Below are 22690 nucleotides of genomic sequence, written 5' to 3'. Positions count from 1 at the left end.
CCTGAGTAAAGATGGCGGAATCTTCACAAATTGTACAGGTCCAGAATCGATTGCAGGAAAGCACCCCTCTCTCTTTAAAGGAAGGGAAGAACTTGGTTGGAGGGAAGCTGGGTCCCGGAAGGATATGGCTTCCAGTTCTCTGACAACACTTAAACACGGTAGTATAGTTTACCTGGGGTAATTTCATGCTGTAATAGGATGTCGGTTGGATGTAGAGCTTACATTCTTCTTTTTAGCAGCCAGAGTGATTGTAGATTGCCAAGCAGCTCCTTGGCGGTGTGCAGCGAGTTAGTCCTTCAATCTCTTGTTTTTCTAGGTTTTAAATCAATCCGACCATTTGTTTCTCAAACAGTTTTATGGCACAGCAGCAGTAAAGGATCAGCTTGGGGGTGCATAGAGGAAGATTTATTTTTCGTATTAAAACCCGGTGTATTTGTGGGAAGACGTTTTGATGAGCAATTGCCATAGTAAAGCGTTCAGTGTCTTAACATTTACAGGTTTTTACATTAAATCGTAAACTATTAACTTGAATAAAAACTTGGGTCATTAAATATTTTATTTATTTTTTTTAAAGCCAGATTGGGGAAAAGCTTTAAGCTCACAATGTTTTCACTTTTGTTACCTTTCCCTACAAATTGAAATTCTCCTTGATTTCTTGACAGTACACACTTTAGCCAAAAACGATTTGAATATAACCATTTTTCACCTCGAAAACCATGATAGTTAATACATTGCTAAACACAAATACACACCAGTCGAGCCATAAGATGTTTTTCCCACAGAAATCTCACTTTAACAGTGCTCTCACTACTGTAAGGGATTCTGGGTATGCATATGCAAATGAGCTCAACAAACAACCACTTTTTTGCCTCCTAATTCCACTTTATACATGGATTCATTGGAGTAGATGTCTGCTGTATACAACAGCTTTAAGCACAACTCAGGAAGATGAGCAAAGCCAGTGAACAACTCCTGTATGTGGTTCTTTGTTGAGCTTATTTGTATACGCCTACCCAGAATCCCTTGCAGTAGTGAGAGCACTGTTAAAGTTTAGCAATGTATTAACTAGTTAATATATATGTGTGTGGTTTAAAAAAAAAAAATGTATCTTGTAATACTATTTTATTTTTTTTATTATTTTTTTTTTTTATTGGACTAACAGATTTGTTTTTTTTTTTTTTTAATGACAAAGTTTCGTGAGAACCTCCCTTTCTCAAGTCTGAAGCATTTCAATATTAATTAATTTTTACACTACATCTCTTAGTGACCTGGTTATTTTCTTAGATTTAAAAAGCTATCCATAAACACTTAGATTTATCTCTTCACAACTGATCTCTCCCTCCTTTTGTAATTGCCTTTATATTTTTTTTCTGTAATTAGATGTCTTACAATTTTTTTTTATATATCCTAATTTCTCCTCTTTTACACCATGCAGATATTCCACTTGTACCAAACTCCATGTAGGTTTAAATAAATAAAAACACAAAGCATCATAACCAAAACTATTTACTCAAAGCACTCCTTATTATCACCTGTTTATTTCCATGTTGGTAAAAAAATTTTGTACTGCTCCTTTGGATTCACTACCACATCCTATTAAACCTGCCTCTAGTTTTTTTAAGAAGTCACTGGAAATAATCTTTGTCATCTTGGGTGACTTTTCTTTTCTCATTGTAGTCTCTTAATCATCCCTCTATAACTAGTTTGTGTTTCCACACACCACTCTTCCAAGCTTAACTTGGAGAGGTTGCCCTTTCTGTCAACATCTCCTAGTTATTCCTCTTAATCAATCCCTTCTAGACTGTAAGCTCAAACAAGCTAATTTCATTGTCTGGTGCTGGAGCACAAAGCAATAAGAGAGAGCACCTTCTTATCTGTCCAACAGTGGGGGTTGCAACTATGACACTATATATAAAAGAGATGTGTGGTTTGTTTGTGTTTTTATTTTTATACAAAGTAAATGTGAGAAAGCAGGAACACTATGTATATACATTTATACTCTAGCACTTATAAAGGACTAACAAATGTTAGTGATCTGCAATATGCCAGCACATGAGCGAGAGAGGAGTGAATTGAGATGAGTACTTTGTTTAAACCCTCTTCAAGTGCTACAAGTAGAGAATTGAGAGAGATATTTCATTAATGCTAATATCTTTTTTTTTTTGTTTTGTTTGTAGATTTGACATGAAATAAATTTGGAATATTTTACGAAAATGCCACCGATAGAGTGGCTCCAGTTGCCACAAGAAGTCCTTCTACACATCTTTACATTCCTATCTCCGACTGAGAAGGCAAATGTGCGTGCAACGTGTACTTACTTGCGGACGCTGGTGGACCATCCATCTTTATGGAAAAACAGTATAATAGTTTTCAAAAGTATAGGAATTTATAATGCAAGATTCTGGGACACTCTTCAGAACCGTAAGATCTGTTCAGTTGAAGTGAGCAAGGTGACCCTAAAACAATTTAAAAAGATGTCCAGTTCACTCCCAGATATTACCAATGTTCGAATGGACTCCTGTTTGAAGGGGGAGATCCTGCAAGGACTGCAACCACTTTTAAATCTCAAGCAGTTACAATTGTCTGACTGCTCCAATGTGACAGACCATGATCTATTTACAGAAATTGTTTTTTTCCAACTTCTTACACATTTGTCATTATGCAGAGTGACTTTTTCAAGTGTTCTTCCACTAACCAGCATTGTTTTACTGCAAAACTTGTATTCCTTGTCACTCCATTCAAAAGAAGGCATTGTACCTGAAAGGGCTTTACAATATATTTTGTTTCGATTACCAAAACTCAGAGAGCTATCGCTTGCTATTGGAAATATGAATAAATGGAAGCTTTCTTTGTGCTTCAACATGCCTGATAACTTTGTTTCTGCTTTTGAAGGTGAGTTGGGACTTGCATGTGCAGGCTTATTTTCCTTTTCAATTAATGTCAGGGAACATGTGTTCGACCAGTTTTTATGCAAAGTATGAAATCTAGTGGTATTCCTACAATTTGCAACAAAGTTTGAAAGTTTTATGCTGAGGTCTTAAGCATCAGGGTTCTGCTGTCCTTGGGGGATATAATAGAAACATTGAAAGTGGCACTGTCATGGCCGAACCCAGTTTTTTTTTTTTGTTTTTTTTTGTTTTTTTTAAAACATCCCAACCCCCCCTAACAACTCCACTACATCGCCCCCCATATTACCTATTTTTTATTCTTTATTTTCTGCCCCGATCTATATTCATGGCGCCGCCATCTTTGTGGGAGTAGAGGAAGTCCCTATGGGACACGTCATCTGCCCACACTAGATAGCACTGAGATTCCCGCACATGCCCAGTTAAACACCTGGGCATGCGAACGGGAATTTCATCCATTCATTCGTCAGAAAGACGAATGAATAGCATTGTCAGACGAACAAACTAACACTGAATCTCAGTGTTCGTTTTGTTCGTTCAGTTTATAACAAGGAGGAAGCTACTGGCGGGCAGCTCCCTCCTTGTAATATGTATGAAGTTAGAAGCGTCAGGGAGCTTTGCTCCCCACCACTTCATAAGCCCCCCCCCCCCCCCCAAGTCCCTCCCCTCACTCTGTGGGGGTCAGTATGACCCCCATAATAGCATAAGGGAGATTCAAATCTCCCAAATGCCCCTACTCGCTATACTGCAAGGAGGGGCATGTCCACTAAACAGTGAGCAGCCTATGGCTGCTAACTGTGGGGGAAAAAAAAAAATCTGGCCACCACCCCTGCTCGGCGGGTGGGGGCCATAAATTACAATGGGGGGGCCTACTGTCCTCCCCCCTGGCCCCCACCCCTGCGTGGTGGGTGGGGGCCATAAATTACAATGGGGGGGACCTACTGTCCTCCCCGGCCCCCACTCCTGGGCGGCGGGTGGGGGCCCTAAGACAAATCTCCCCCCCATCAAAGGTGACTAGGGGTCCCCATGCCCCTAGTCACCAAGCCCCCCCCATTGTAGTTTATGGCCCCCACCCACCGCGCAGGTATGGGAGCCGGGGGGAGGACAGTAGGTCCGTCCCCGTCCTCCTGATTGTAAATTATGGCCAATAGGTTTTTTTTTTTTTTTCTTTTTTCAGTGAGCAGCCACTGGCTGCTCACTGTTTACTAGACATGCCCTTACTCACGGTATAGCAAGTAGGGGCATAATTTACTAAGTAATCTTTTGGAAGATAGCTCTCTAATACCGTGGGAATTAGGGAGTTATCTAACAAAGTGCCGGATTGAGTTCTAAAACAAACGAACATACTGTTCTCATTGAGTTAGTACGCAATTCGGCAGTTTCGTGTAAAATGACAGGAATCTTCACAGGAACACTGAGGAAAGGTAAGAATTGTGGGAAAATTGCTCTGTCCAGCGGAAATGAAACACACTTTGCTCCTCAAAGCTGGTCAAGCGGAGGAAACCTCCATAAGGCAAAGAGTCCCTTCTTTGTCTTATGATTTTAAAGAAGACAGGAAGAAAAGAATAACCGATCCTGAGAGAGGCGGAGAAGAGGAAGAGACTGATGAAAGGTAAGTTTGGCATGACCGTGCCGCTTTAAATACATAGAGAATAAACACAGTAAAAGAGGAGACTATATTTAAAAGAAGAAAAACTACCACAACAAGAGGACATAGTCTTAAATTAGAGGGACAAAGGTTTAAAAATAATATCAGGAAGTATTACTTTACTGAGAGGGTAGTGGATGCATGGAATAGCCCTCCAGCTGAAGTGGTAGATGTTAACACTGTGAGAGAGTTTAAGCATGCGTGGGATGGGCATAAGGCCAGGGACTAATGAAAGTATTTAGAAAATTAGGCAGAATAGATGGGCCGAATGGTTCTTATCTGCCGTCACATTCTATGTTTCTCTTAGTTGGGGGGGGGCGATCCTCTCCTAGCCATATTAAGGGCAACTACACACTTGACTCCACAGGGTTTCTCTGTCCTCAGTGCTGGTAGCAATGTTCTCTGCCTGTCCTTCGAAAAAAATGTTAGACTCTTAATGTTTTCGTGTCTTGGTTAGATGTGGTGAGGGGGCTGTGGCCCATTAGCTTGTGTTCTTGTTATAGGCTGTGGGACACATTCCAGTCTCCTGCATTCCACTCCTAGACCATCTCATGGAAGTGGTTTGGGTGCGGTGTCCCTGTCCCCTTAACCCTGCAGCTGAAAACATTGCAGTTTTAAAGAAACTACAATTTTTATTTTTCCATTACAGGGCTAATACATTGTAGCGGAGTAGCAGTATTAACATCAATATCGCAGCTGGTAGACTTAAATAATATCCAAGAGAAGCGTATATACCCCAATAACTGGACGATACACAGCTTTGGGAGTCAACTGTTTTTTATTGAGCCATAGCTGTCTTTTATAAAATTCCCCATGCAAGGGGTTTCCTTAATTACATTCCATGGGTTTTCCCCTGGTGGACCTTGGTGGGGACAGGAAACAAAGACACATTTCCCAGACTCCTTTTCTGTACTTGGAAGATAATTGTGTAAGGACAATTCTTTAATTAGATTATCTCCCAAGTACAGAAAATTAAACAATATTTTAAACCATCATAACTCCTATAATATTAGTCAGGACTCCACAAACACTTCACCGTATAGCAGGGATCTGAGCGTCCAATCGGTCAAAATACTGCTCAGATCCGTTCGGTAGAACAGGAATGTCATTCGAGTAAAGTTTAGACCGGTCAGGCACAAGGCGAAGCCCTGAAACCGTTCCATGTGGTTGTATGCTTTGACCAGTCTTCTTTCGGGAGTATTCACTATTAAACTATCGAATACAAATGTTTTTGAATTCGGGTAGTCGTGTGCCTGATGTTCATTAGTTACATTCAGTCGAATGCCGCTCTTTATAGATGAAAGGAAATGAACTTACGAACAGGATGGAAGTTCAGCGGTGTTCGTGCGGTTGAGTGTCCGATTATAGTTCCACACACTCGACAACCACACACCGCTGTAGATTTGTGAGCCAAGATGGCCGGTCATACGAACGGCGGCCACCTATCCGACCATTCTTGTCACGATTTGGGGAACCCAACACGCTAACACAGACACACACACAGAAAGTGTGCAGTACCGGACCTTAGAGTGGCCGGGCTAAGCACACACAGAATAGTCAGGAGACAAGCCGAGTAAGGGGAACCAGAAAACAGAATAACGAGAAACAAGCCGAGGTCAAAGGGTAGGAGAAAGTCACAAAGTCAGTATAACAAGCCAGAGAGTACGTAACCAGAAAGCACACGTTCAGTATCAATACTATAAAGCAAAGACCACAACAGGGCACTGAGAGACAGGAAAGGTAAGTATATATCCTTGTCTTAATTCTGATTGGATAACTTCCAATCAGAATTAACAAACACACGTGGGGGATATCTATACCCCCCCATTGTGATTGTTGCACTGTCGCTTTAACGCCGGGTCACGTGAGCGACCCCGGCGTACTGATATCCGTGCCGGCTCCCAGCGTGCAGCATTAGACATGCTGCCGCTGGGGGGAGGAGAAGAGGACGCGAGCGGCGTGTCAAGGGGAGAGGACGCCGCTCGCCGACCGGTAAGAGGAGGGGGGGCCGCGGGCAGCGACGGACCGAGGGTGAGTGCTGCGAGAGGATTGCAGCCTCCCCTCACCGCTGCCCGCGGAGCCCTGACAATTTTGAACCTTGTGGTTTTCTGGTGTAAAGATAGTCAATTGGAGGCACACGACTCCCTTGGGTGGTCTCCCCGTTCGGCGGTTCGTTCGACTGACTAGCAATATATCTATATTCTGTTTGGGAACCTCAATAAGGGGGGGAGCTTTTCTTGGTGTTTGCTGGTCTTTGCATTGCAGAAAGGTTGTGTTTTTCTATACTCTGGAAAAACTATGAAAACCTTTCCTCTTTATGGGGAAAATTTGCACGTTGCACAGTTTCCAATAACTCAGAGTGGAACGTGCACATCTCTTCCGACAGCAAAAGCACGTGCAAGTTATTTTTCTCTTTTAGTGCTGAATCACGATCTTTGTATAGCCTAACTGCTATGTACTTGCAGTGTTAAGACCACTACAAGCTGTATTAAGAAATTAAAGGAACACTAAAGTCACCTAAATTACTTTAGCTAAAAAAGCAGTTTTAGTGTATAGATCATTCCCCTGCAATTTCACTGCTCAATTCACTGTCATTTAGGAGTTAAATCACTTTGTTTCTGTTTATGCAGCCCTAGCCACACCTCCCCTGGCTATGATTGACAGAGCCTGCATGAAAAAAAAACTGGTTTCACTTTCAAACACATGTAATTTACCTTAAATAATTGTATCTCAATCTCTAAATTGAACTTTAATCACATACAGGAGGCTCTTGCAGGGTCTAGCAAGCTATTAATATAGCAGGGGATAAGAAAATCTTAATTAAACAGAACTTGCAATAAAGAAAGCCTAAATAGGGCTGTCTTTACAGGAAGTGTTTATGGAAGGCTGTGCAAGTCACATGCAGGGAGGTGTGACTAGGGTTCATAAACAAAGGGATTTAACTCCTAAATGGGAGAGGATTGAGCAGTGAGGCTGCAGAGGCATGTTCTATACACCAAAACTGCTTCATTAAGCTAAAGTTGTTCAGGTGACTATAGTGTCCCTTTAAGGTATTGTTTTTAGTTGAAGCACTAGTGAGACCTGTAAGTTATATACATACTGGGTATATGTGAAACTTTCAATCAGGCTATTATTGCTAAAGTCACAATTTAAAATGTTATATAGTGTGTATGTATGTAATGTATGATCTCTCTCTCTCTCTATATATATATATATATATATATATATATATATATATATATATATATATATATATATATATATGTGTATGTATATATATATATATATATATATATATATATATATATATATATATATAAAATTATTTTTAATTTTTTCCAACATATTTTGCAGTACTGTATTTTAGGTAAACAAAGACAAACAATTGATATATCCTTCTGTTAACAAACTGCAACACTCAATTTCCTCTCTCTGATCACCACCTCTTATAGTTTGCTCTCGAGTACCCCCTCACCCAACAACCTCAGCCTAACCCCTCTCAACTCGGGACGAATCTTAATTCTATTGACCTCCAGCAGCTGTTAGCTGATGTTGATTCACAACTGTTATCCATCCTTTCCCTCACTGGCCATCTCCACATATAACACTACCCTCACCTCTGCAGCCCCAGAACACTGCAGAGCCCCACTCCAAACATGCACCTTGAGGAGGGCGCGGCCCCAACCGTGGCATACTAAATGAACACGCTACCTGCCAAGATGATACCGTTGTGTTTAATGCTCCTGGAGGAAGTCTCGCACCCAGTTAGACTTTCTCCATCATAGATTCATATTGCGTTCATACAGCACAGCCATTGCCCTCGTCAAACAGTCCTACATTTCCTCTCTCATAAGTTCATGCTCCCGCAATCCCAGGCATCTCTTTGACACTTTTAATTCTCTTCTTCGCCCTGTTGTGGCCACCCCCCAAACTAACCTTACAGCCGATAGCATTGCATGATACTTTACCGACAAGATTGAACAGCTTAGGAAATAATTCTCTCCGACCCTGCCTTTCTCTTTCTCAACCACACGTAGATTATGCCTTTCCTACCCTTCAGACTTTCTCCCCGGCTACTGAACAAGAGGTGGCTGCGCTTCTCCTTTCCTCTCGCCCCACCGCTTGCCCATTCGATCCTATCCCATCTCATCATATCAGATCTCTCTCCACTTGTCTTGCTCCTTCCTTAACACACATCTTCAACTGCTCTCTCTCTTCTGGCGTTGTCCCTGCTAACCTTAAACATGCCACTGTAGTATCTATCCTGGTAAAAAAAAATCTCCTTACCTGTCCTCCCCCTCTATCGTCCCATATCCCTGCTCCCTTTCTCCTCAAAACTTCTGGAAAGACTTGTCTTTACCCGTATATCTCACTTGCTTGATTCCAACTCTCTCCTTGACCCTCTTCAATCTGGCTTCCGCCCTCTCCACTCTACTGAGACTGATTTTATCAAAGTTACTAACAACCTAACTCCGCTAAATCCAAAGGCCACTACTCCATACTAATTCCTCTTGACCTCTCTGCTGCCTTTGACACAGTTGCTCAGGCTCTCCTTCAAACTCTTCAATCACTGGGTCTCTGTGACTCTCTCTCCTCTTGTGTTTTTCCTCTTATCTCTTCCAACACTCATTCAGTGTCTCCATTCATTCGTCCTGTCTCGGTTGGAGTTCCCCAAGGTTCTGTCCTCGGTCCCCTTCTATTTTCTCTTTATACTGCCTTTCTCTGCAAACTTATTGCCTCTTTTGGATTCCACTACCACCTGTACACTGATGACTCTCAGATATATCTCTCCTCCCTGGATCTCTCCCCTGCCGTCCTGCAAATAAATTGACCACATAGTGACCAGCATAGAATATCACATATAAATAAAAAAACATACATAAAATAACAGTACCCGTCACCCTATTCAGAGCAGGAGAATTTCTAGACAAAAAAAAAATTGATAATACATGAGACTGCAACCATATTGATGACTCTATGATCATATTCAAAAAAATTTTAATATTTAATTATAGTGAATTTCTGTACTATTTTATGTTAATAAGTATGTCCAATATTAGTTTAATAAGGAGAATATTGTCCAAATAATCCCTTATATTTTTTTAACCATTCATAATACCAGTCTTTGTTTTTTAGAAATAAAGATCGTATTAATAATCAGCTCATATTCCATCAAAATTTGAAACATAATTTGAGCAATAAACGTTTATGGAACGGCTTTGATGATTTCCAGTGTCTCGCAATAATAATTTTAACAGCAACTAAACAATGAGTGGCAAAACAAATATCTTTTTGTGATTTAAGTTTCCAATTGATATGCAGAAGAGCAGAGACCGCATTTTCCGTAATTCTATCGGCAGTCATAGTCGTGAAAATATTAAAAGCCCATGACCATAAGGGTCTAACAGGACATGACCACCAAATATGAATATATGTACCTGGATGACTACCACATCTCCAGCAAGTAGGGTTATAGGAATCATACATTCTAGCTAATCTAGTCGGAGTATAATGCCATCTATAAAGGACCTTAAAGTGGCATTCAGACAAATTCAAACAATGAATATGTTTGGCATTCCTCTTTAAGTCGTTTAAACAATCATCTAGAGGAATCTCAAGTTACAATACCTGTTCCCAAGTCTTAATTAATTTATAGGGAGATTTCGACAATATGAATCTAATGAAAAATTAGCAGCATCAAGATCTGACCCTTGGATTTTGGTTCTAGTTTGACTACTAACTTCTTGAAACTGAATTCCTTGGGTTGGGAGGCATTGGGCATCTGATGTACATCCAAGCTATCCCTATTGGAGATTGTCTCCATTTTACTCTGGTGCACTTATAAAATAACTGTTTAGTAGATATATTTCTTATGAATGCATGTATTAATTGGTGGTATATCTTTAAAGTGTTTGAAAAATTTTCCGTTCTCATAAATTGCAGCCTTTGCAAGCCTTCTCCTTTTTTCCTAGAAGAGACTCAGTCTCTTCATGGGGAAAATAACCTATGCCTCTAAACTGGTGCACGTCTGCTCTGAGGTCTGAGGAGCTGGTCGGAGGTCTATGTGGGGAGAGGAGGCAGTCATGCTCAATGAGAGAGAGTCTACCACTCCCATTGACTCAGGGGCGCCAACGTAAGAAGAATGCATACCTCCATGGCTGTGTTCCCTAGTTAATTTATCGTTTAAGTTCTGATTTCTTATATAAATCTGTCTTCTTATAAACTGGGGTTAATCTAGGATATTCTGCAGTTTGTAAACCCTTCTAATGAATGTAAGCTGTTATTAATAAAAAATGGTAGTTCCTTCCTTGAAGGAATATATTTATTTTCAGCATATTTTTTTTTCATTTTTTTTATTGTTCTCTTCAATATTTTAAGATAAACCCTGTATTCCAAGGCTTCAACTCCACAAGCTTGAGCTGATTAATTGTGGCTGTGCGGGCCTCTCAACCAACGCTCTCAACCAGTTATCTACACTCAAAAGTGTGTGTTTGAGGCACTTCAAATATCTGCAGCACGAAGACTTCATAGAAACCATACTCTTGAAGTTACCAAACCTAACAGAGCTGAAACTTGAATGTAAGTCTTCATCATAATCCGATTTAATTTGAAAGGCCTTTTTCAAATATGGGGCTTGCCCATTTTAGATTTTTTTTTTTTTTTTTCATCTGGTTTGCTGGGACTAACCTGTCTTTGAGCAGCCCAGAAAAGAGAATTTAATTCCTGTGATGATATACGATTTGCAAAAGGTGCAAGGTATTCAAAATGTTCTAGTTGAGTTGTTTGGTGTAGCCCACTTTATTTCTTCATCCCCTGATCTTGGCCTGTCTGACTTTGAATCCAGAAATTATAGAGTAGTCTGTATAACAAGCCAATCCTGTGAAGCCAGGAATCTAGAATAACTAATTGGTCGTCATGCAACTCAATAGTTTTTAGCTCTCTATGGTAGACTCTAAAACAGTCTCTTAACATGTAGGCCCAGAAGCTCACTGAAAGACTATTAACAAATCAGGAGATAAGAAATTTGAAACTAAACAGGCTGTGTGAAAAAGGATATTTAAATATTCGTACTCCTTTACAGGAGGTGTTTATGGAAGTTGTGTGACTAGAACTGCATAAACACAAAGTTTAACATTTACACTTGTGTTCTGGGTTTAAACACCTTTCTCCTTTCATATGTTTAGGGAAGTGTAGCATTGTTATGCTACATACTTGTGGCGGAACCACCGCTTGTTGGGGTGTGTTTTTTCTTTGTATGTTATACCCCACTCACTGTTCGATAACGCTCCTATGAAAGTAACTCCTTCGTCTTCCGAACGGGGACCCCAATATTCCCTTTAGAACATGAGTTAGAACGTTAAAAATTTGTACTCTCAACATACATGTAAACCGCAAGGGAAGCAATTAATGAGCGCTCCCCTGGGTGGCCGCCATTTTGTATAGACTAACACCAGCCAGGGAGAGCGTTCGTGGATTGCTTTCCCACTCATTCGTCTCCTAAATGAGGACTTCCCCATTAGAACGATGCCATCAATTATTTAGAACGTTCGCACTCGCAACACAAGTGTAAAACCGCAACGTTCACACTGGCAACTTAATTGTGAAGCAACAAGGGAAGTAATTGAGTGCTCCCCTGGATGGCCGCCATTTCGTATAGACGAGCGCCAACAAAGGGGAGCGTTCGTACCCCGAAAGGAGATGCTTCCCTTGCAGGTTTCCGCACAGGAATCTAACGAACGGATACAATATTTAGGTCTTGTAAACACGCTGTTCCCAACCTGTGGTACGCATAACCCCCAGGGGTACTAACTAGTTTTCCCAGGGGTACAGTTGCACCGGGGCTGAGGGGGCTCATTCGGTGGCCCATGTACTTAGAACATGTGTCCCCAGGGACCTGATTATGCACTGCGGCGCGACCAGGCCCCTGTAATATCACAGCGCAGGGAGGAAGATGGAGCCTGTCCCTTCCTCCCAAATAGGAGACCGAACTGGAGGGAGAGTAGGCGGGGGGGTTGGGGGCAGACCGAGAGAACAAGCCCCTAACTCCTCCCAACAGCCCGCCCAGCATTAGACACCCTCCTGCACCAAAAAGGTAGGAAACTTGTGGGTGGCTAAAATTTTGACCTTTTTTATGGGTGTCTGTGTATTTGTAAGTGTGTCTTGGCGGATGTCTGTGTATCTGCATATATGTCAGTGTTTTGTATCTGTGTCTGTGCATCTGTATGTGTGGCAGTGTTTGTATTTGCCTGTGTCTGCATCTGGATGTGTATATGATCCTGCACTCCATATACAAACCTATTCCATGCCCGGTGCCTGTCAGAAATGTAGTAGCAATTAATCAGATGGTACTCCTTGGACTTATTAAAATTTTCTTAAATTATTACTTTTATTGCTCAAAAAATAAAAATTAGGGTGTCCGTTTTCCAAATCGAAGTTTCAGCAGGACAGAGTACAGTAAAATACACACAACTTATACATTCAAAAAACATTCAAGTACTCTCCTCCACCCCTGTTGTTGTAAGCACGAGTTGCTTAGAGATTGCCCAGGCTTGTGTGCGCGCAACTGGTGCCCGTTGTAAGCATATTAATACATAACTGCCGACTCTGTGACGTCCCCTTGGATCATTGCAATAACAACCCAAATAAAATAACAACAGTGCTACTGGGCTTATAGCCTGATTGTAGCATAATTTGTGGAAGCATAGTTAGCACACATTTACATTATATCACTGGCTTGGACCCTCTCTCTCCTAATGTCTAGTTTACTAGAACGGCAGACAACCATCACTGTGGCTCGATCTAGTTGCACACCATCTCCCTGACACTAGAGCTCAAAGCATGCTGCATATACAAGTAGTACAAGTAGTGACAAATCTCGTCTCCAAGGAGCTGGTGTGACGGATCGCCTGGCACCCCAACTGGGTGCCTCCGCCAATCGATGCTTGGACATCATCAGCACCGTAGCCCCCCTTAACCGCCGCAGCTTGGCTGGGTCTAGCCGTCCCTTCCCACCGTGGACCAAACTCCTGGATCCAGCTCTCCTCCAAGAGTATAGCTGTGGTTAAGAGTAAGAGCTAGTGGTTATAGTCTGTATAGCTGTTCCCTACAATCCCGAGACGAGGCTGCGTGTTGAGGGTGAAGAGGAACTAATTTTAATGGTGCCACACTTTGCCTTATATGACAATCCCCATGCAAGGGGTACGCCCACATGGACCTTGTGGGGAACTGAGTTACAATATTCACAAAAAGGACAGTAGTTCAATGCACGACACTCCCACACATGGCATACAATCTCTCCCTTCTCCTGGGAGATAATGGAGTCAGATACTGTATTTAACCCAATTATCTCCAGGCAGAAAAAACACACATTTTTATAAAGTCACAAAAGTACCCAAAAACACAATATCCCCACAAATGTTATATCCCCTGATGGCCCTGATCTGGGTGACCAACATATCCAAAAATCACCCAGATCAGTTTAGGGGTTCAGGAATTTTATGAAAGTAATTTATTTAACTGACCGCAGGCATGGTCCCATGCCCAAAAGCTGTCGGTCTAGTTCGGTAGGTTAAAAACGAACAAACTAACGAACAGAGTCAATACCCTGGAGCTTGTTCCCTTCCTCCAGATGAATGATCCCACCGAACAGTGCCCTTCAAAGTTGAATAGAACCGAACACGGGCGATGATGGAAGTCCAGTGGTGTTCGGGAGTTTCTGTATCCGATTTTAGTTCCAGGAGATTCCTCCCCAAACACCGCTGCCTGCGTTCTTGCAAACAAGATGTCCGCCACCTCGTGGTTGTCCATAGGAATTGCGGCCACCCAGATGAACAATTAGAACACTGCGATGAGAAACGTTCCAAGTTGTTAATGAGTGTTAACAAGCTCCAGGGTGATCTCTAGTTCATGCGCTTGTTCGGTAAACGAACCATATAGTCCCAATTGCCCAAACAGAGCCTGTTTGAAGTATTTTAACCAGGTCTATTGCAGGGACCATAGTCACAGAGTAGGAGGCTGGCAAACAGGCTCCTCCAAAAGCCAGTGGAGCGGCTACTTTGGCCACAGCTGGTTACAGTAGTGTGGACATAAGGGGAAGGAGGTAGAACATAAGTCTGTACACATATATATGTAGTAGCATTGACAAATAGGGTATGGATGTTACATGAAAAGTGCATCATGTAACATATAGACCTAAAAGATGTATGGGGAATCCGCGTAGAAAATTTTTGATTTGGTCTCTTACACAATTTAATTGTTTCATGCTGAGGGGATACTGAGGAATCCTGGGCAGTTTAGCTCCAGGTCTGAGCTTAATGACCACTGGGTCTGCTTGTTTTATCAGGCCCACTGGACCACCTTTTATAGCCAAAACATTGGGGTCAATTAGGTCAGGCGGAATATCCTGCTCAGGAAGAATGTGCACTGCCATTAGGGGGAATCAGACTCTCCAATGTGTTGTGGTCTTCTGATCCCACTAATGTGACAACCGATCCATCCTCTGTATATTGGATGTTCACCTTGAGTTTCTTCAGTGCAACTCTTCCCAGCATATTGCAGGGGACAGTGTCACTGAGGACAAAGGAGATGGAGGTTGTAACTGGACCTATAGTCTCTCTCCGCATGATAGTTTTACCTGCTTGTCCTATAGCATGAATTTGTCCAGACATTTTCAAATTTGGGGCTTCTGATATTTTGAGAACACTGCGGGCTGCTCCAGTGTCCACCAGTGATTTTCACAGTGAGAAGCGCAGAAGCGCCTCTAGTGGCAGTCAATGAGACAGACACTAGAGGCTGGATTAACCCAGCAATGTAAACATAGCAGTTTCTCTGAAACTGCTATGTTTACAGCTGCAGGGTTAATTCTAGATGGACCTGGCACCCAGACCACTTCATTGAGCTGAAGTTGTCTGTGTGCCTATAGTGGTTCTTTACGCACAGGGCAAGATATGGGCAGTTAATATTTTCTTTAACACTTGTCACTATTAGTTTTTTTTCTTTTTTTCACCAATGTTTGTGGTGAGGGGAGGATTGCATTTTTACATATACCATATATACTCGAGTATAAAACGAGTTTTTCAGCACATTTTTTGTGCTGAAAAACCCCCACTCGTCTTATACTCGAGTGAGTGTCTGTATTATGGCAACTTACATTGTTGGGGGCTGGCAGAGAGCTGACCGGACCGGAAGAGACAGAAGGGAGCTGACAGGAGCTGCAGGAAAGGTAGCCCCCTCCTACACAGCCCATCCACTGGACCACCAGGGAATGAGAGCCCCCCTCCCTGGCCAGCTAACAAGCAGGGAGGGGGGACGAAAAAAATAACAAACATTTAAATAATATAAAAAATAAATATTATAATAATAATATATATATTTTTTAAATAATATAAAAAAAAAATGCCCACCCCCCACCAAGGCCTTGCATCACACACACACACACACACACTCACACACTGCACTCTTACACACACACACACACACACTGTAAATAAATATTAAATTAATGGAATTTATGGGGATCTAATTTTATTTAGAAATTTACCAGTAGCTGCTGCATTTCCCACCCCAGTCTTATACTCGAGTCAGTAAGTTTTCCCAGTTTTTGGGGGTAAAATTAGGAGTCCCTCAATTGGCAGGGAAGGGGTTATTTTTTTTTTTTTAATTTAAAATGGGTAAAGGGGGGTGGGATTTTAAACTAACTTTATTTTTTTTAACAGGGAGAAGATCAGCAGTGATCCCTCTCCCTGCACTGCACACTGGACCCGGAAGAGAAGGGAGGCGGATCAGAAGTCCCTGCAGTACATGTGCTCGCTCTGACAGCCTATCAGAGCGATCACTGCTGCAGGAACAGCGTGATCCGATGCTCCCTGTCTGCCTCGAATAACCAGGCAGACCGGAGGAGCGTTAACTTGGCGATCTGGGGTTAACTTTACCGCATGATGGACCGGGTCCATCATCCGACAGTAAGGGGTAAATGGCGAGAAAAACTGTATATAATATGTGTGGGTACAGTAAATGAGTGAAAGGAAAATTACCGCTACACACGAACAACGCAGAAATTTAAGAAGAGCACTGGTTTTTAACGGTAAGTAAATTGAAAAATGGTCTGGTCACTAAGGGGTTAAAGGAATCACTGTATAAAAGTACCATAGTATAAAAACACCACAGTAAAAATAGCAAAAAACAAATGAAGAGAAAAAACATACATGTCCATAAGTAAAGGTAGCAAAATGCTCACATAAGGGCTGTTGGACGGGAAAAAGACTGAGGAATGGAGCCTCCTTTTAAAGTTTTTGGTGGTTGTGTGTGTAAATATGTGGGGTAGGAATCTGTGGATTTTTTTTTTTTTTTTTTAAATAAAAATAATTTTATATCATTATTACATTAAAAAAAAAAAAAAATGATAATTTTTTCCCCCCCACGCCCCCTCCCTGGCCACAGGTACATAGGGCATTACACTCCCTGGTGGGGAGTAAGGGGTGTAGTGTGTGTATGTGGGGCATTGTTTGTGTGAGGAGTGCAGTGCGTGTATGGGGGGATACCCTGAATACCCTGCAGCTTAGGCTAGAGTTCACTTTCGCGAGAGCTGTGGTAACCGCAGCACCGCTCCAAGCTCGTGAGAGGAACCCAACGGAGCTGCAGGTAAAAGCTCCCTCCCCTACCGACTTTCAGCAGAGCGCCTGCGGGCCGCAGAGGGAATCACAGATCTCCCCTCGCCCCCACTGTCTGCATTATCGGCAATATCGGTATCTTTATAGGCCGATACTGATATTGCTGAAAATGCAGAATATCGGCCGATAATATCTTCCAGACCGATAATCAGTCGATCCCTAATGTAGTGCATACCTATGTAATTCATAAGATTTTGGTGATGTCACGTATTCCTAGTTATGAACAGACCAAGCTGTCTAATCCGTAACCATTTCAATAATTCTATTTGAATTGGATACTAGGAACCATAGCTAATTTGTTTAAACTGAGTGGTTAGCTCTTTTCATTTTCTTTGTTTATAAGCTGATCAATAGGCTTACTTTGCTCTTGTTCACCAATATCTCTTTTAAGTCTGTTACATGCTGTTATGGTCAACACTTTTCATGTAACATCCATACCCTATTTGGCCATGCTACTACACACATTTGTGTATAGCGTTAAGTTCTACCCCCTTCCCTTTATATTCATCCTGTTGCAGGGCTTGATAAATCCCAGGTCGCCATTGCGACCAGGAATTTTGTCCTGGCAACTTGGATTTGTGAGGCCTTTCCCCCACCGAGAACGACTGGCTGCACATAGTGTAGGCGAGTGAGCTTGTGATCTTCCTGCTCTGCTTCCTTGTGTGAGGCTGGGGTTTAAATATGACGTCACTCCGGCTCCACTAAGCTGTGCGTGAGGGCGCAGAGCAGGAAGATCACAGCTCCCTTTTAGGGATCGACCGATTGTCGGTTTTACTAATATTACCCGCCGATATTCAGAACAGGAGCGCCGGGCTCATTACAAGCCTGGCGGTCCTGGGGGGCCCGCAGGAAGCTGTTACTTACCTCCCAGCAGCTCCTCCAGCTCCCCAGTGTAAATCTCGCGAGTCCCATGTTTGCATATTTTACATATCAGGACATAACAAACATTTTGCTAATATGATGGATATTGATTATGGAAATGGGCTGCCTAGGGGTACACAAGGGATGAAGGTAGTGAATCACTGTTGTAAATTGACTTATTTATTTTTTCAATTGCTTGTATGATCTTGTATGATTCTATTACTGATACTGATTAACATGTTTTCTGTTCACCAGGGGCTGCACCCTTTGAACCTTTAATGTGCCCAATATCATCTAAACTAGAAAACCTCAGTGTTGTGGGCACGCAAATCTCCAATGCTGCTCTAGCGTGGTTCTCAAAAAGTGCCAGTGGACTAAAGTGTTTGAATTTAAATTTTTCGTATGGATATGATGAAGATGTTGTGAAAAAGTTCCCTTGTTTGTTTCCACAGCTGCAAAAACTCTACCTCAGGTATGCTTCATATCAATTGATGTATATAATTTATACAGTACAATCAGGCCATTCATTTTTCAGATTTTTGTGTTGCTGTGTTGTGCTGCAATTGTTTTAAAATTCTTTTTTTCCTTCATCAACACTCAGTACTTCATAATGACAGTGCAAAAAATCATGAACAGTAAAAACTGAAATATCACATTTATACAAGTATTTCAGACCCTTAAAGGGACATGCATCACTAGAATAAATATATATTCTGTGCTTGACATCTCAAACAACCTGCATCTGACACCAGAAGCTATCCTTGCCTTCAGGAAAATAACCTCTAACAGAATTGGTTTAATTCTTGAGAGACCAATTGAAAGTGTAAAGTACTGCTGTTGGTGAAATCTTTCTAATTTTCTAATTTTTTTTTTTTTTTTTATCTTTTTTATCTAGCAAGGCACTTGAGCTTTAGTAATACACATTTTTATTCCTAATGCTATAGTGTTCCTTTTAAACCAGTAAGGCTAGAAATTGGAGAGATAAGTCTAACATGAGGGTAGACCCCTCTGAAATGTGCTTTCTAAGCACCAAAACTAGTACATAGTTTGATTTTTAAAAATCACCGGAACTCATATTTAGTGTCATTAGGCATTTAATGTTTCTCATGGTAAAGTATTCTAATGTAACAAAGTGGTGTGTGTCTTTTCCACTCTTTCTGGAGCAACAGATGGAGGAATATATATTAAAAGACACTATAGTCACCAGATCAACTACAGACTTTTGTAGTTGTTCTGGTGAGTATAGCCTGTCCATGTTTTTTATGTAAACACTGCCTCTTCAGAGAAAAGCCAGTGTTTACATTACTGCCTTGGGACACCTCCAGTAGCCACTCCTCAGACTGCCACTGGAGGTGCTTCCTGGGTCAGTGCCTCACAGTGTGCAGCACTGACGTTCAAAGTCTCCACAAGAAGATGCTGATTGACCAGGGTGGCGTTTGACACCTAGAGGTGTGTGTGTATGGAATTTGATTCTAAATGTGTTTTTATATTCTATTGATATATTATAACAATACAGTAAGTATGAAATTTTAATTTTTTTCTAACTGACAGCCAAGGCAGTTCCCCTGCAACCATCTCTGTAAATGCCTGTTGTGGCCATGTGATCATTCTTTGAGAGAGATAACATAGCCCGCGCGGCAGTCCCTAAGAAGTTGATGCAAGTTGAGGCAAGTCCACCAGAGCTCCAGGGGCTGAAAGCAGTTACAGCGTTCCATGCTGCCACAGCGGTTTTAAAGCACATTATAAGGCAGGTGGCATGGAACGCGGTAATGACGTTAAAGGGTTAACTTTTGCCTATGTTCATGCCTTTAAATACCCCATCCCTCCCAAAAATACTTAATTTGCAAGTCTAAAAGCATATTTAGGCAGGCAGTGAAAATGAATACCCATCGTTTGTCATACTGACATTGTTCTGAATTAAGTAAGTACTCTGTATACTCAAGATAAATTGTCTGTTGTGCAGGGTAGACATGGGCAAATTTGTTGTGAGTTATTTTGTTAAAAGCTTTTAGCTATCTGTAATTTAATAGTTATTCTATTTTAATATGAAACTACCTCAACCTGGAGTATTTTGTTTGTATCTATAGATTTTACTTAATTTTTTTTTTTTATTTTTTTTTACACTGCCAGTAATACCAGGTTAACTGAAGAATCCTTGCTTGTGTTGGCCAACCTTTACTCTCTGCAAGTGCTTGACATCTCAAACAACCTGCATCTGACACCAGAAGCTATCCTCGCCTTCAGGAAAATAACCTCTAACAGAATTGGCTTAATTCTTGAGAGACCAATTGAAAGTGTAAAGTACTGCTGTTGGTGAAATGGGCGGAGTCGAATATGGGATTTGCTTTATTTCTTCATCCACTCTACTGAACAGCTGACCAATGCTGCACTGCACTTTCCACTGCTGCCCATAAGCACATTATTAATTGGGAAATCTATTTTATAGAGTTCATGTGTTTTTGTTATTTATTTTGTAAAAATGTAAATGAACAAATTTTGCTGCTCTTAACCCCTTTCCAACAGGGTTATTAACAAATGTGTAAGTTGTGAATTCCAAATTGTAGACCAAAGTAGCTGCATTCAAATATGGCTCACTGCATTTTTCCACTTCCGTTATTGCGCCTGTTTAAAACTTTATTTTGAATTCCTTTTAATTTACTATTTAGTGACTGCCTTTGTTTGAAAATAGGGTTAAAAGTATATCTTATATAACTTTTCTTCCTCCTCTATAGAATATTCATAACTGTTTCCATATATACCCAGAACCATATTAATGTATATGTTTGGGCAGAACTTGGGGGGAACCATTTAGGTTAATGCACCTATAACCAATGATTCTTCCTATCCTGCTCTCTGTTCCCTGGTAGAGGCATACATCAATTATTCTCAAATTCCAAATTGTCCCTTCAGATGAGAGACTTCTGTGCCATTTGCCACAGACTGCAATAATAGCTGAATAAATGAATTCACCTGGTTTCTAATGGCATTGTAAATGCATTGTTCAGGCACACTGGGTGGATCTTTAGCGAAGGGCCAGCATATACAGCAAAGCAGTGATCTCGTGAAGAGAACCTTGTTTTGTGTGTCTGTGTTTCCATGTGAACTGCTGCTTAGAACACAATTGCTCTTCAATGAAGCAAATACTTTTTTGCAATATATTCCAACGGTTTGTCATATTAGCTGAAGTATGCTGTAGGATACATGGTTTATTATGAATGGAGTAAAATCAAGTTGAACGCTTGTTAACAGACTGAATTAGTCACGGACCAAAAATAGTCCATCAGAATACAGTCCTGTTGAATATTGTCAAATGGCACATGGCCAGCGTGGGAATGATCATTTCCACCTGCTCCTATAAGCAATGGTAGACTGAAGGAAGGGGATAGAGTGGATCCTTACACTATTGTTTTGTGGCATGTAAGTAAATATCTTGGAGTGCAGCTTTTAGCCTTGTGGTCTTTAAAGGGGTAATATAGGCATCAAAACAACTTTAGCATATTGAATCAGTTTTAGTGTATAGATCATGCCTTTGCAGTCTCACTGTTAAATACTCTGACATTTTGGAGTTAAATCACGTTTACTTATATACAGCCTAACCAAACCTCCTCTAGTTATGACTGACACAACCTGCTTTACAAAAATGGTTTAATGCTCAATAAGATGCTAACTAGCTTTTGAAGTGTGTATCTTCTGCTCTGAAAATCAAACTTTAATCACACACAGAGGGCTGTGGCAGGGTATAGAAGATTATCTATTAACAGGGCAGGGTATACGATTCTAAAGTAAACAGAATGTGTAATAAATGAAGTGTAAACATTAGATGACTCTTTACAGAAAGTGTTCAGGAAGGCTGTGCAAGTCGCATGCAGGGAGGTGTGACTATGGCTGTATAAACAAAGGGATTTAACTCCTAAATGGCAGCTAATCGAGCAGTGAGACTGCAGTGGAATGCTCTATACACCAAAACTGCTTAATTGAGCTAAATTTGTTTTGGTGCCTATAGCGTCACTTTTAACTTTATTTCATTGCCTAAAACCTTAACCTATTGTTTAACTGCTCCCTAACTGAAGTGTAGATAGAAAGTGTGTGCCTGAAACTGTAAGGTAACATGAATTCATTCTGTTTCTCCAATTTCTTGATGGAGCATAACAGAATATAAAAACATTCAACCTATGCAAGCAATGGCTGCCTAGCCTGTAGCACATTTCCAACAGAATAGATTTTATATGTAACCTGTTTCTGTTACACTCTACTCTCTTCTCAAAATATTAGTCCAGAGTTTAGGCTGCTTGCTGAAAATGAACTATGGCTTGTCAATACATGTTGCACAATTAGGTGGTAAACTTTAGAGTATAGATCAGTGGGTGTAGGTATTAAAGTGTGAATACTCAGGAATAAAAGAAAATTACTTTTAGTCCACAAGAGCTAAAAAAGGAAGGGGAAAAGGGGGGGAGAAGGAATATCTCAAAGTCAACTATACTTTTCAAATATGTTTTCCACAAACCTGAAGTCCACTTTCAGTTCCTGATAACTCCTGCTTCAGTATTTAACCCTGTAACAGTACTGTTATCCAACTGGTGCAGACTAGTCTGCATTGCAGGGTTTAA

General features: G+C 41.1%; 1 protein-coding gene across 2 annotated transcripts; it reads left to right on the top strand.

Moving 5' to 3' along the window:
* The first annotated feature begins 68 nt into the window (after positions 1-68).
* On the top strand, positions 69-22486 carry LOC134583255 (uncharacterized). Of its 2 annotated transcripts, XM_063440117.1 has the most exons (5): positions 69-158; positions 2178-2892; positions 10933-11133; positions 18339-18555; positions 20214-22486. In XM_063440117.1, exons 2-5 carry the CDS (start codon positions 2214-2216, stop codon positions 20398-20400), a joined length of 1284 nt encoding a protein of 427 aa, XP_063296187.1. In that variant the 5' UTR covers positions 69-158; positions 2178-2213; the 3' UTR covers positions 20401-22486. The 2 variants fall into 2 exon arrangements, with proteins under 2 accessions (XP_063296187.1, XP_063296188.1); XM_063440118.1 differs by lacking the exon at positions 10933-11133.
* The last annotated feature ends 204 nt before the right edge of the window (positions 22487-22690 follow it).

The sequence above is a fragment of the Pelobates fuscus genome, chromosome 13, assembly GCF_036172605.1.
Source record: "Pelobates fuscus isolate aPelFus1 chromosome 13, aPelFus1.pri, whole genome shotgun sequence".
NCBI lineage: Eukaryota > Metazoa > Chordata > Amphibia > Anura > Pelobatidae > Pelobates > Pelobates fuscus.
The sequence above is the reverse complement of the archived record's forward strand: the minus strand, read 5'-3'. Positions and strand labels throughout refer to the sequence as shown.